The 14209-nt window shown below is 50.1% G+C and overlaps 1 protein-coding gene across 5 annotated transcripts in view; it reads right to left on the reverse strand.

The window, feature by feature from the left end:
• The window catches only part of SGSM1 (small G protein signaling modulator 1), an 86701-nt gene extending 77356 nt beyond the window's left edge, over nt 1–9345 (reverse strand). For all 5 annotated transcript variants that reach the window (XM_028124633.2, XM_028124631.2, XM_028124630.2 and 2 more), the window contains exons 1-2: nt 9261–9345; nt 9112–9155 (exon numbers count right to left, since the gene is read on the reverse strand). In XM_028124633.2, the coding sequence (XP_027980434.2) occupies nt 9112–9155; nt 9261–9279 (63 nt within the window). In that variant the 5' untranslated portion in view covers nt 9280–9345. The remainder of the gene's footprint in view (nt 1–9111; nt 9156–9260) is intronic.
• Nucleotides 9346–14209: the final 4864 nt, after the last annotated feature.

Below are 14209 nucleotides of genomic sequence, written 5' to 3' on the forward strand. Positions count from 1 at the left end.
CCCCACGGTGATTGGAACCCCTGGATAGAGCTGCACCTGAAGCTGGCATCTCTCCAAACTTCCCAAACCCCTGAACCAATAAATCGATTTTTTGAGCCGCTCTTTCCCTTTTGGCTAAAAATACGCTGCTGTGCTGCTTCTCAGTTGTGTGACCTTGGTCCAGTTTTATTTTTTTAGATTATTTACTTATTTATTTATTTGAGAGAAAAAGAGGGAGAGCACACAAGCAGGGGGTTAGAGCAGAAGGAGACAGAGAAGCAGACTCTCTGCTGAGCAGGGAGCCCGACACAGGGCTCAATCCCAGGATCCTGGGATCATGACCTGAGCCGTAGGCAGACGCTTAACCAACTGAGCCACCCAGGAGCCCCACCTCGGTCCAGTTTCCTAACCTCTGTGAGCTTCAATTTCCCTCATCAGTAGAGTTGCTGTTTGAATCTACTCTAAAGGAAGCTTGCTTGGTGCATTAAATAAGGTCAAAAAAGCAATTTAGAACAGCATTTAATAAATGGTGGTTGTAAAGATGTCTTTATTTCTAAAAAAAAAAAGGAAAAAAATGCATGATAGTTGCTATAATTCTAACTTACTAATTAAACATAATTTACTAAATAATAAAAATTAAAGGAGAATCTGTTCAGGGTCCCAGTATCACCACATCTCTTAACTCTTGGGGCTTCTGTTATCTGACTTTTAAACGGGGATTCATGGCTAAAGAAACTGTTACTGTCCTTTATAAACCTGAGTTCCTTCAAGGTTCTCCAAAGAAAAAGCACAAGAATCTATTCCTGTCTTTCTGTACTACTAAAAGAAAAATACACTGCCTTCCATTGGAGCTCAGCACTCTTAGCTGCTCACCCAGGGGCTCAGAGCCGCTAAGTGGCGGAGCCAGCAGGCTTACGAGCGCATCGGTCCCTTCTTGGCTGAGGGATTACCTCGATGAGGCCAATGAGCAACCAGACCCAGAGGGAAGATCCAACTGCCTACCTCAGGATGGCGAGGCAGCCAGGCGAGACTCAGCCTTCCTGACCCCCGTTCCAGGGCTCATTCCTCTGGACCCCAGGAAATACCCCCTCCCCAGTCTATAGCACTGCTCCCGTGGCTGCAGCACCCCCAGCCCAGGGCTTACCCACGGGGCATAAGAGCAGGGCTGCGTGGTGCGGGATACGCTTGCCATCTGATGCACGAGGACACGAGCCAGAGAGATTCATGCATCCACTAAATGACAGGGCCGGCACTTGAACTCAGGGCTGTCTGTCTCCAAAGCTTGGACCTTTCCCCAACTCCACATGCTCAGGGTAGCTCATAACCATAAGTAGGTCATTGGTTTCAGCTCCGGAGTAACGCAGAGCAGGGTTCTAGGGCCAGAACCCCATGCTGCACTATTGACAATGTCCGTGACCTATGGTAACTTACTTGCCATCTCTGTGTGTCTATATCCTTATCTTTAAGGGACAGCGTTTTAGCCACTTCATGGGGTGGCATCGGGACAACTAAATGAGGTCATCGATATAAAATGCTCAGTAAATGCTGTTTAACAAATAAAAAAAATCTTTATCCTATTAGAATGCCTTTAGTTGAGCCCTTGTTTTCCCTGAGTGAAATGAAGGCTCCCAAATAGTCTCATCAGCTACTGAGTTTGAATAGGTCTTAAATACAGGCTTGGCAAATTCGGAGTTGACAAATTGCGGGGAAACTTGGCTCTCGGAAAGTGATGCTGGCCAAATTTGATGGCTTGAGGTTCTTAGAGTCCCGGAGCTATCCAACCTTGTCCACTTAGAAAGCAGAAGGACATAGGGCAAAGGGATCTGTTAGGAGGCCACAGGTGGTTAGGGGCAGAGTTGGGCAAGGGCTCTGGTGCCCTCGCTTCCTGTCCTGGGGTCTGCTGGCCCACTGGGGTGACAAAAATGCCCTTTCCTACCTGCCAACCAGTGACAAATGCTACCACCGGAGCCCCTCCTGAGGTTACTGCAGGGGAAGACTCAGCCAGGCTGCACAGGAGACGTAACCAAGCCAGAAGCCCTTCTGCCACCCTCTTTACATCCAACCGGGGTGCTGAAACCCAGGCCCTGCACTAGCAAAGGCTCCTGGAAGCCGTATTGCCAGAGCCCTGAAAAAAGCATCAAAATGGCACCACACGGATGTGACTGCATTATTCATGAGCAGAATTTCTGCCATCTTAAGCCTGAAAACACGACACATGCAAACTGATCTGAGTCAACCCTATAAGCATCAGAGAGCCCAAAAATATCCACACCCAGTATTCCTATAACCATTCGACCGGCAAGCACTTCTGGAACCCCTACTTGGCCAGTGGGGGAGCGGGGCAGAGTGGGGGGGGGGCCTGTGGTTTCTAGCCTAAGAATTGAAAGCTCAGGAAAGAACAAGATAAGTTTCCTCTCTTGCCTAATGGCCTTGTGCCCTGCATTCGTCCCCTGCATTTACCACTGGCCCACAGCCTGAGCAGTCTACAACATGGGTGAATTCATGCCCCTCCATCCCCCCGTTCAAAATCCTCCCATGGCTGCCATCTCACGTCCGAGGGCCACAAGACCCTGCAGAAGCAACCTCCTACTCCCTCTCTGACCGCGTCTCCTCCTCTTCCATTCTGTTCACTCTACTCCAGGCTCCTTGGCCTCTTCATTCTTCATTGCTCCTGACTCTGGGCCTTTGCATATGCTGTTCCCTCTTTCAAGAACACCCTTCCTGCAGACGTCAGCAGGGTTCTCTCCTTCTCTCTAGGTCTCTGCTCAAATGTCACCCCATCAGAGAGGTCATCCCTGACCACCTCCTCTCCACCCACTTTCCAGTTTTATTTTCCTCACAGCACCTGTGACTTCTAATACAGGCATACTTTGCTTCATTGTGCTTTGCAGACACTACTTTTTTTTCTTTTCTTTTTTTTTAACAAATTGAAGGTTTGTGGCAATCCTGCATCGAGCAAGTCTATATTAGCACCATTTTCCCAACAGCGTTTGCTCACTTCCTGTCTCTGTGTCACAATTTGGTAATTCTAACAATATTTCCAAACTTCTCTTTATTATTATATTTATCACAGTGATCTGTGATCAGTGATTATGACTCACTGAACACTCAGATGATGGTTAGCAATTTTTTAGCAGTAAAACATTTTTTGGGGGAAGCCCGCACCTCCGACTTAAAATGTGTAGTATATAGGGCACCTGGGTGGCTCAGTCGGTTGTCTGCCTTCTGCTCAGGTCGTGATCCCGAAGTCCCAGGATCGAGTCCCACATCGGGCTCCCTGCTCAGTGGGGAGTCTGCTTCTCTCTCTCTCTGCCCCTCACCCCCTTCTCCTGCTCTCTCTCTCTCAAATAAATAAAATCTTTAAAAAATGTATATATTAAAAATGTATACAATATATACAATAAGGTAAAAATATAATTATAATATATAACAGTATTTCTAAGTTAAGATATATACCTTGGTTTTTTGAGACACAATTCTTTTGTACACTTAATAGACTACAGCACAGTGTAAACATAACTTTTATATGTGCTGGGAAACCAAAAATTCCTCTGACTTGATTGATCACAATATTTGCTTTCTTCTGGTGGCCTGGAACCGAACCCGCAATATCTCCGAGGTGTGCCTGCGTCTATTTATTATTTGTCTGTTCCCCAACCAGATCATATGCTTCATGAGAGCGTGTGAACAAGGATGCTGCTTTGCTCCTTCTCTAAACTCCTAGAGCTGTACCTGGTACCCAGCAGATGCTCAATAAATATTTGTGGAGGAAGGAAGGCGGGTAGAGAGAGAGGAAGGAAGGAAGGAAAGAAGTGGCAAGTTGGAAGTTCTACTTCCAAGAACTTCCAAGAAGTGGCAAAAGGTTCCCTCCTGGCCCCTGTTATCAGCTGAAACTTTCTGAAGTCCAAGGGCAAGCAAGACCCTCCTTGCTCATAAATCTTCCACGGCTCCCCACCATCTGATGGAGCAAACGCTACAGCCAGGCATTCACAGCCCCGAACAAGCTGCCACTCACGGACCTGTCCTGCCTCATCTCTTCCCCTACACACACTTGACCCCAAGCCACATTTCCAGGGACTACGCTGAACCTCTGCGAGGCCACCCGTCAGGGCCTGACGACAAAGCAGGATTTGAATCCTGGCTTCTCCACGGCCTGGCTGTGTGACCTTAGAGGGAGCTGCTTAGCCTCTCTGTGCCTATGGCTCCTCCTTTATCATGGTGAAGCAGATAATTATTCTCCCTCTCAGGGCTGTTGTGGAGAGTGGAGGAGGGAACGTTTGGGGTGCACTCAGCACAGTGGCCAGCACAGAGGTTTCTCAGTCTCAACAACAGTGCCATTCTGGGCTGGGCGCTTCTTTGTGGTGGGGAAGGGGGGCTGTCCTGTGCATTGTGGGAAGCTGAGCAGTATCCCTGGACTCTCCCCCCTAGATGCCAGCAGCACCCCTAGTTTTGACAACCAGAAATGGCTCCAGACATTACCAAATGTCCCCTGGGGAAGGGCTGCCAGATTTAGCAATACATACACTAAAAAAAAAAAAAAAATTCAGTTTATCTGGAATTCCAATTTAACTATATGACCTGTATGTTATCTGGCAACCCTACCTGGGCGGGGGACAAAATTGTCACCCCTCTTTCACTGAGTACCACTGAATTAAAGTGGAAGCACCATGGGGGTCTTAGTAGAAACATGGGTTGATTCTCTCACTTTCCTCCAGTTTTCTTAGGATGTGGCACCCTCCTCCCCCATCCCATCACCACCCCCCGAGGGCTGGGAGGCGCGGAGCAGCTCCCCAAACACACCCAGCTCAGGCACTAAGGGCTCAGGCACTACTACAAGGGCTCCCCACAGCAGCTCTCACACCAGCCCCAGTTTTCAGAGGTACACGGAGCCTCCTCTCCAGCACCCGCCTCGTCCCCCTGCCTCCTTCCCAGGGTCTCTCCTCCGGGCCTCCAGCCGCAGCCTTCTCCCTTCCAATTAAGAGGCCTCCCAGGCCCAGCACCAGGCAAGAAAACAAGGCAGTTAGTCACTCCACTTCCGTTATCAATTCGTGTCACGTGGCTGGCTCCTTTAAGGGCAGTTGTCATGGCAACGAGAAGCCAGTCCCCGCTGCTCAGGGAACCAAAACAAAATTAAGGGGTGGAGGCGGGGAGAGGAAAGGAGGGGAGGGCAAGCGAGCCAGGAAGGAGCCAGGACGAAGCTGATTGGGTTTAACTGGAGGAAATTATGCCGAGGCCACCCTGTCTCCAGCTTTCCCTTGGCGACATTGGGGAGACAGAAAAAAATAAGACGTCTGCCCAGAAGCAGCTCAGGCTCACGTGGTGGGTGTTTTCACATGGCTTATCCTGAGAGGTGAGTAATCTTCAGCCTCATGATGAGTAAATTGAAACTCAGGACCCTTGTGAAGGTAAAGACAGATGCTTGTCTACGACTGTGCAATTTACAAGCAACCAAGTTTAGCTCCACCCTCTACCTCCATACAGTTCATGTCCTCCCTGCTCCTTTCCTTGTGCTCTTAGGATAGGACCACGTGCTCTGCCCCTCTGCAATAGGCACCATGCTGCTTTCTCTCTGTACTCCAGCCCCTTCCCAGTCCTTTCATCCCTCGAGTTCACAGTGCTCCCTCCAGCCACAAAGCCTTTGTATATGAAGTTCCCTCTGCCAGGAAGGGTTTTCCTCTGTGTCTTCCCACCTCCTACCTCCAACTAGAAGGTTTACTCATCCCTCACGTATCTTAAACATCATTTCCTCCAGAACGCCTCCTGGGCCACCTGCATAAGGTTACTTCCACCCTGTTATGTGTTCTTGTGGTGCCACGTGCCTCTCCTTCACACATCAGTGCAAAGCCTGTCATGATCCCTTGAATTACACTCAGAATGTCTCTTGGGGTCTGTCTACCATACTGGGATGTCAGCCCTAAGCGGGCAGGACTTATCTTGTTCACTGCTGTATCCACAGAGCCCAGACCGGTGTCTGGCACACAGACGCCCCTCAGTAGATAAACATGCCAGAATTTGAACCCAGCTCTGGGTGAGCCCAAAGCTCCTTCTTGATCCGCTTCATGGTACTAGATCATATTGGCTCCCAGAGTCAGCACTGGACAGAGCTTCCAGCCCCACAGCCTCCGCTGGCCTTTGCGGCTTCCGTGGCCCAGCCTAAACTTGCACACCTTGTCTAAGGAAACGGATTGTTAAGCCACCCCTTCCAGAAAGAATGATGGGAGGTGCCTCTGGACGAGGCTGTGACAGGCAGGGATGTGGCTCCTCTGAACCCAGAAGATGGGGGAGGGGGAAAAAGGAAGAGCAGACTTGACTCCCAGGTTTCTAGGCAAAGAGCTTCCCTCCACCATTCCACTGGAGACCAGGTCTCTGATACTGGGGGGAGATGCTCCCCAAAGAGGTGCGCAGAGGAAGGAGAGAGGTCTGCCTTGGGGGTGGGGGATGGACTTGTTGCCATGCCCTTAGGGGCATCCACGCTGAACAAAGGGCTCATTGAAGACTTGAACTTGTCTTCCCTTTACTGGTTCCATGCCCTTGAGGCATCATTTATTCTATCTGGGCCATTTGTCACCTCTGTATGATGGAAATCATGCCACCCACATGCTGAGACTCATCCTGTGCCGTGTAGCCTGGATGGGCGCATTTGGCATATAAGAGGAAAGAGCCTGGCTCTGATGTCAGACAGACCTGGGGGTTAAGTCTTTGGCTTTGCACCTTCTTGGCTGTGTTCTCTTGAGCAGCTCACACCTCCACTCCAGGCTTGGTTTCCTTGTGCGTAAAATGGGGACAACCTCAGTCACCTCATAAAGTTACTGTGCACACAGGGTATAGCACAGAGTAGCCCCCACTATACGGAAAATCTGATTACTGAAATGACGTGCCCCAAGAAATGCAGAATTTAGAATCAGCCACCAACTTGTGAAGATAAGCCTTGCCTTCTGACTGCAGGTAATGGGGTGCTTGAGGCCCTTTGCCCAAACTTGCAAGGTTCTGTCCCTCACCCCGTCAGGCACCAAGCAGGGTGCCAGGGGGTCACTCTGATCAGGTGATGGCCTCGGCCTTATGCCAGTCAGAAAGCTCATTACAAGCCCCAAACTCGGCTGCTCCCAGGACAGAGGATGCAAGCCCACAACTCCGGTCCCCAGGGGCAAAGTGTCCCCCACACCCTGCCAATATCCCAAACTAGACTAACATGGGTGGGATCTCTAAGAACAGTGGACCAATGCCTCTTTCTCCAGATGTGGAAACTGAGTCGTTGAGAGGAGAAAAGACTTGTCCAGGGCACAGAGGGAGCTTCTGGTCGAGCTGGTACCAGGGCCCCAGCTGAGCCCTGCCCGGAGGCACTGTCCTCCCCAGATGTCTTGCTCACGCACTCTTCTGCCTGTAGACCCCTCCCAATTGAACCAGCACACCATTTCCTTAAAAACATAGCCATTCCAAGTGAAAACATCTGGGAAGCACAAATTAACCTAAACTAACTAGGTTTAGTCAAACGATGAACACAGAGACTGCAGGTTTTAACCTGAAGGCTTTTGGGGAAGGTTCTATGGACACCCTCCCCCAACATAGTCATCAGAATATTGTAGGTCTGTAGGTTCTGTTGGAAAGACGGTCTATCTAGATAGAGCTTTCTTCAGATCTGCACAGTGCCTCTAAGAGGGCTAAAGTGAAAAGTTCTGGGCCTTTCTGAGGAATTCCACGTATCCTATTGTGCATCCTTATTCAGAAATGCTACAGTGTACAACCAGCCCTGGAGCCGATTTCTTTCAACAACGCAGGACTAGCCACACACAGAGACCTATACACAGACATACGCCCGTGCTTTCTGAGGAGGGCGGGGCAGCAACAGGTCCCAGCTTCAAGGCTGTCTTTGATGGCTGTCTGCCACCATGTGGGGAGGGCCTTCTTGGTGCTCAGTGCTGACACCAAAGGCTGACACCCTCAACACACACACACACACACACACACACACACACTTAAAGGCAAAGGAATCAGGCCAGCCCCCAAGGTCTGCAGCCATTCATGGTCTCGGGCTGAGGACTCAAGATAGGTGATCAGCTCAGCAGTGATGGGGTCCCAGGGTGAGGGATGTGAGGTGACATAAGGAAGGCAAGATATACACATACTGTCACACATACATGGTCACAGCCTCACTCATGCACACAGAGACTCATGCATCACACAGATACACATCATACTCCCAAAAACAGATAAACACACAGACACATGGACATGCAATATGGAGATACACTTGGATATCTCCGGACAGATGCACAGATGTTCTCAGACACACACACTCACATGTCCTCGCCCACACAGGCGTGAATGTGTTCTACACACACGCACACACGGTCCAGGCATCTAAATGCTTCCCAGGAACCCATCACTATAGATTCACCCCTCTGCGGGAAGTCAAGCACTATTAACTAAAGGCTAGACTGGGCTCCCCAGCTGGCCCCAAGGAGAGTGAAGGGGCAGAAGGGCAGCTGAGCCCTACCTGATTCTCACCCTACTGCGTGTTGCGGGTGGGGAGGGGTGGGTGAGGGGAACCCACCTGCCAAGACGCCCTGGTACATGCCCACAAATGGAGTAACCCACTGACCAGGGACTTTCAGGGAGGGAGTCCCCTGGCTCCCGGGGGTGGATCCAAGGACTTAAAATTGGGGGGAAGAGGAGACGGGGAGGGGGTTGTTATTTTCCCAAAGTGAATCTTTCCCCTTTTCCGAAGTCTGGTCCTCCTTCTGCAGCCCCATCCAGACCCCCACCTCCCAATACGTCCAGTCGGCCCCCCCAGGTGCTTGCCTCACCTTAGTGAGACCCACCCACCTGCTCCTCCACAAGAGGGGGTCCTACTCAGACACATCCAGGTGTGCCCCACACCTGGGGGGCCCTCCCGCTGCATCCGCCCCTGCACACAGCATCCAGAGCCCCCCAATACCTGAGGCCCCCACCCCCAAACTCACCCGCCTCCAGTGCTGCAGGAGGTAAATACCTACCCGGGTGAGCCCCGCACCCGAGGTGGTCGCCCCCGCTGCCACGAACCACTACTCCTTTAGAGACCCTTCCCCGGGGGGCTGCGACAGCCCCCTTCCCCAGGGTCGCGCCCCCCGCCCCCGCCCCCGCCCCGGCACTTACCTCCTTCTTGACGGTGCGCAGCAGCCTCTGTCGCGTGTCCGCCTCTGTGGGACGAGACGGGGGGGACGGCCGGTCAGCCCAGCGCTGGGGGCGGGGGCCCGGGGCTGTCCTCCCGCCGCCCCCGCGCCCCGCGTCCCGCGCCCGCTTACCCGCGGGGCCCGAGGCCATGGCCGCGCGCGCTGCGATCCCAGTCCGGGCGGCGGCGGTGCCTGCTCGCTGGCTCGGCTGCAGCAGCCGCGGCGGGGCGGGGCCGAGCGCCCGGTGACGTCAGGACCCACCGCGCGGCCGCCCCGCCCCTCCAGAGAGCCGCCACTGCGCGGCCTGGCTCCGGGCCGGAGGGTCCTCTGGGGCCGGACGCCCGCTCGGTTCCCCGTACGGCCAGCGCCCCGCCCTCCGCGGGAAACCCCGCCCCCCACGCCCGGCGCCCCAGGTCCCTCACAACCTCTACTGGGCTGGGCAGGGAGGCGTCATTTGTTTGAGGTCTGCTCTGTGCCAGGGTCGAGCTTCAGTATTCTCATCTTTAAAATGAATATAATATGATAACATCATAGGAATGATATGAGACGTAAATGTGATAGTGAATGTAAAGCACTTAACCGAGACCTGGGAAAAAAGGCCAGCAACCGTAAAAGATAGCTGCTGTTTATTATTATTATTATTATTGTTATTATTTTATTATCATTATTGAGAGTCTTCCAAGATACGGCCTTGAGTGGCTCCCTTCCCCACATGCAGATCACTGGGAGAGCGGGATCCTCCCAAGGACCTCAATAGGGCACCTGTCAGCCAGGACCTCCAGGGCCAGGCAGGCAATGGCCTCTTTGGGACCAACGCTTGTTCCACCAAATTCCTGACCACGGCCACCCAGACTGCAACTCGGGTCTACAAACATTTATTGAGCACCTACCCTGTGCCAGGTTACTGTGCTGCTGTGTGCCACTGGGTGTGACAAACAGCTTAGGGACTTGAAGTCCACATTGAGGACTTGCATCCTGCCCTCAAGAGCCCCCCCCCAGAATTCAGCCCTCCTGTCACAAGGACTGAGGACCGCTCAGAGTGTGTCCTCTCCCTGAGGGGATTCGGAATCCCCTCTTTTCCACTTGTCAGTGTCGGTTGTCTTTGGCCCTAAGCCAGAAAGGTGATTTTGGCTAACCTAGGGAAAAGGGAATAAACTGGAAGGGTAATGGGCATTCCCAGAGTCCAGGAGAGACTGGGGAACTGGGTTGAAAGCAAGGCAGCTCCAGAAAGAGAGACCTTTGGGAATAGTCACCTGGTGAGGACAGCGTGGTTAGGGTGCCACCACTCAGATGAAACAAGCTACAGCTGTTGGAGGCTCCTGTTCCAAGGAGGGAGCATCCCACTGGCTAGCCTGAGACACACACCTGCTCCTTGCTAGGGAAGGGGACTCTCGATCACAGTCCCACCCACCCAGTATCTCCAATGAGAATGTGGCTAGTCCACGAGGGGGCCCAGAGAATGTGAAATAGTTGCTTGGTGGCCCCCCCACCCCATATATTAGAACCATAAATTGAGAACCTACTATATGCTATTGTCTGCTTGATCTTATTGGCTCCCCACCCCTCAACACTGACTTTTTTATATCATACGAGAAGAAAGGCAGGCCTGGAGAGGGCTTTGTCCAACTTCACACGGCAAGTGAGCCGCAGCCAGAATTATGACCTCAGGATCCAAGAGATTGATTCAGTGGTTCTTCCCCTTGACTGCACCCTTAAGTTAACGAGGGTACTTTAGAAAAGTAGGGTGCCTAAGCATCACTCTGGGGAGCCATTTTTCAGAGCCCACGTTTCTCCCTTTCCTGCCAAGCACTAAGTCTGGGAAGTTGACCTACTCTGCGCTGGTCCTTCTTTGAAAACTTGGAGATTTTCTCCCAAGATAAAGGATTTGGTAGTTTTTGGTTTAATAGCAGCAGGAAGGTGGGCATGGATGGGATCAAGCAGGGCTTGCTGGGGTTTCTTAACAGGGTCTGCTGCAGTTGGACCACTCACCACTAGGGGCGCCATCACTTAGAATCAGCTTGGGAAGTGTTGGCACTCTCCCCAAAGCCAGAGCAGAAAAACCTTTGGGTGCCAAAGCCTTCCCCAGGGTCTGAGAATCATCTGACACATGCTTCCCAGGCTATGCCTCATCCCACGCCACTGCCCGATGGTGCAGGAGCCAGAACCAATGGGAAAGCCTCTTTCTCCTGCCTTGTCCCTTCTGTGGTCTGTATTTGAGAAAGCTCAGCAAGGTGCTCAGTACAAATTAGAAATGCTCAGGAAGTCCTGCCTATTATAGAGGAACAATCATTGGAGGAGCAATTTGGAGCTGAGAGGCAATACACTGATAGCTGGCAGAAAGGATGACCTCACAATTCATGATATAATAACAATGATAATAATAAGTGTAATTTTTAGAGCATTTAAATGTGTCTGGCACTGTGCTATGAACTTCTCACATATTAGCTCATTTAATGCACCAAACAACCCCATGATGTAGGTTCTTCTCATTATCTGTATTTTATACTGAAACTCCCAGAGAAGCTAAATAGCTTAACCTAATGCATGTAGCTAGAACATAGAGAGGCTGGATTCAAGCCAAGGTGCTCTTAACCAACTTACTATAGAGAGAAAGCCTAGTTCTCATTGTCTTGTGCGCCCCTTGCAGCATTTCCTTTTCCTTGCTGTGACAGTTAATTGTATATGTCAACTTGATGGGGTCACGGGCTGGCCAGATATTTGGTGCAATTTTACTCTGGGTGTGTTTGTGAAGGTGTTGCTAGATGAGATTCACATTTGAGTAAAGCAGATGGTCCTCCCTCGTGTGGGGAGGCCTCAGCTAACCAACTGATGACCTGAATAGAACAAAGAAGGCTGAGTTAGAGGGAACTCTTCCAGCCTGACTGCGTGAGCTGAAGCATCTGTCTTTTGGGGCCTTCAGATTCAAAGAAAAACCTCTGCTCTTCTTGGGTCCTGGGCCTTCAGACTTGCAGTAGAACCACACCATTAACTCTCTTGGGTCACCTGTTTGCCAGCAGCACGTCTTGGGATATTTCTTTTTTTTAAAAAAAAAAAGATTTTATTTATTTATTTGACAGATAAGAGACATAGCAAGAGAGGGAACATAAGCAGGAGGGGTGGGAGAGAGAGAGAAGCAGGTTTCCCGCAGAGTAGGGAGCTCCCAGGACCCTGGGATCATGACCCGAGCCGAAGGCAAACATTCAATGACTGAGCCACCCAGGCGCCCCGTCTTGGGATATTTCAGCCTCCATAACGCATAAGCCAATTCCTTGTAAAAATTGATAAATAAATCCAGTTGGTTCTGGTTCTCTAGAGAACATATACTAATATAGTTGACACTTCAGTGTCCATTCCCCTCGCCATCTTCCTAGTGAAACTGAATTTGTCCAGGCATTCACCCTCCTCCCCTTAGCCACATGCCCCTTCCCCATCCTGGGTAGGTTCTTTTTTTTAGAGCAAGAGAGGGAGAGAGCTCGTGCCTGCTGCACAAATGGGGGTGGTTGCTGGGTTGAGGGGCAGATTTCTTATTTTGCAAAGTACATTTCCTCATTGCAAAGTCATTGACTTAGGGTTTTCTTTTACTTGCCGTTGAAAGCGTCTTCCTGATACAATTATTCTGTGTAATGTATTCATCCGTTTCCATGAACGTGAAGAGGAAAAAAAAGATGTGACCTGCTTTTCCACTCGAAAAAATGGACATCTTTCTATGTCAATAAATATAGATCCAGATCATTAATTTTCATATCTATGAAAGGATTTCACAAGTATGGACGTTTCATAATTACTATCCTTTATAATTGCATATTTAGATTGATTCCATTTTTGCTATCATAAACAATATTGTAATTGGAAGGCACCCTTAATTATTTCCTTAAGCTATAATCTCAAAGGTTGGTACCAGGTTTTAAATTGTAACAGGTCAGGGTTAGAATACATAATGATGCAGCAAAGCATTTTCTGGCTAGTTAGGCACTAGGACATTCTGAATGGCTCCGGTGGATAGCAGGTTGCTGGAAGAGATGATCTCACCATGATACATTTCTAAAATTGAGGCCAGAAAAAAAAAAATCTCATTTCCTCCTATAGACAGATAATAACTGCTAATCTCAACTTTGTCCTGCTTGATTTTCCTTAAAGAAGGCTGGATTTTTTTCCTGATTTTTCCAAGGCAAGTTTCATTCATTCATTCATTCATTCAGTCAGTCAGTCAGTCAACAAGTTTTTATTGAGAGTGCACTGTGTGTCCTTATTGGGAATATGGTGTGGATAAGCCATATTGTAACCGAACTAACAGGAATTCACTCCTTGGTGAGTCACACATAGAAACTACACCAGCTAAGGACTCCTGGGTGGCTTAGTCGGTTAAGCATTTGTCTTAGGCTCAGGTCATGATCCCAGGGTCCTGGGATCAAGTCCAACATCAAGTTCCTTGCTCAGGGGGGAGCCTGCATTTCCCTCTGCCTGACTCTACCTCTGCTTGTGCTCTCTTTCTCTGACAAATAAATAAATTAAAAATCTTAAAAAAAAAAAGAAAAAGAAACTACATCAGGTAGAGATGTCCCACAAAGGATACTTTATTTGCAGCAAATAAGTTGATCACAGGGAATAACTTCCAAAGCCATGATTCCCTGAGCAGTGGTGAATGGATTCCTTTTGTTTAGGGTGAGGATGAGTATTTAGAAAGGGGAGATTGTCACACATGCTCCTTAAGGAAACGTGCCTATACATACATTGCATGTTATGTTAATGAGGTTTGTGCTCCTCCTTGGGTGGAGACTTTCATATTATAATGAAGTAAAGGTAACTGCCCATCACTCTGTGGGTCATTCCATGGTCCATCTATGCAGGCATGAGTTGGGGATTAAGCTCAAAGTGGTCTGGGTGGTCCGGGCTGCCAGAGCTCTTCATCCAGGAAGTCATTATTGCTTGAGAGGTAGTTTTGGTTTTCCATCATGGGATGTTACGCCCCTGGGGTCTTTTGTCTGAGTTAAGAGATCAACTGGAGGGTGCCTGGGTGGCTCAGTCGTTAAGCCTCTGCCTTCAGCTCAGGTCATGATCCCAGGGTCCTGGGATCGAGCCCC

The sequence above is a fragment of the Eumetopias jubatus genome, unplaced genomic scaffold, assembly GCF_037043125.1.
Source record: "Eumetopias jubatus isolate StellerSeaLion01/CBP00866 unplaced genomic scaffold, mEumJub1_p1.0 scaffold_16, whole genome shotgun sequence".
In the NCBI taxonomy this organism is placed as follows: Eukaryota; Metazoa; Chordata; class Mammalia; order Carnivora; family Otariidae; genus Eumetopias; species Eumetopias jubatus.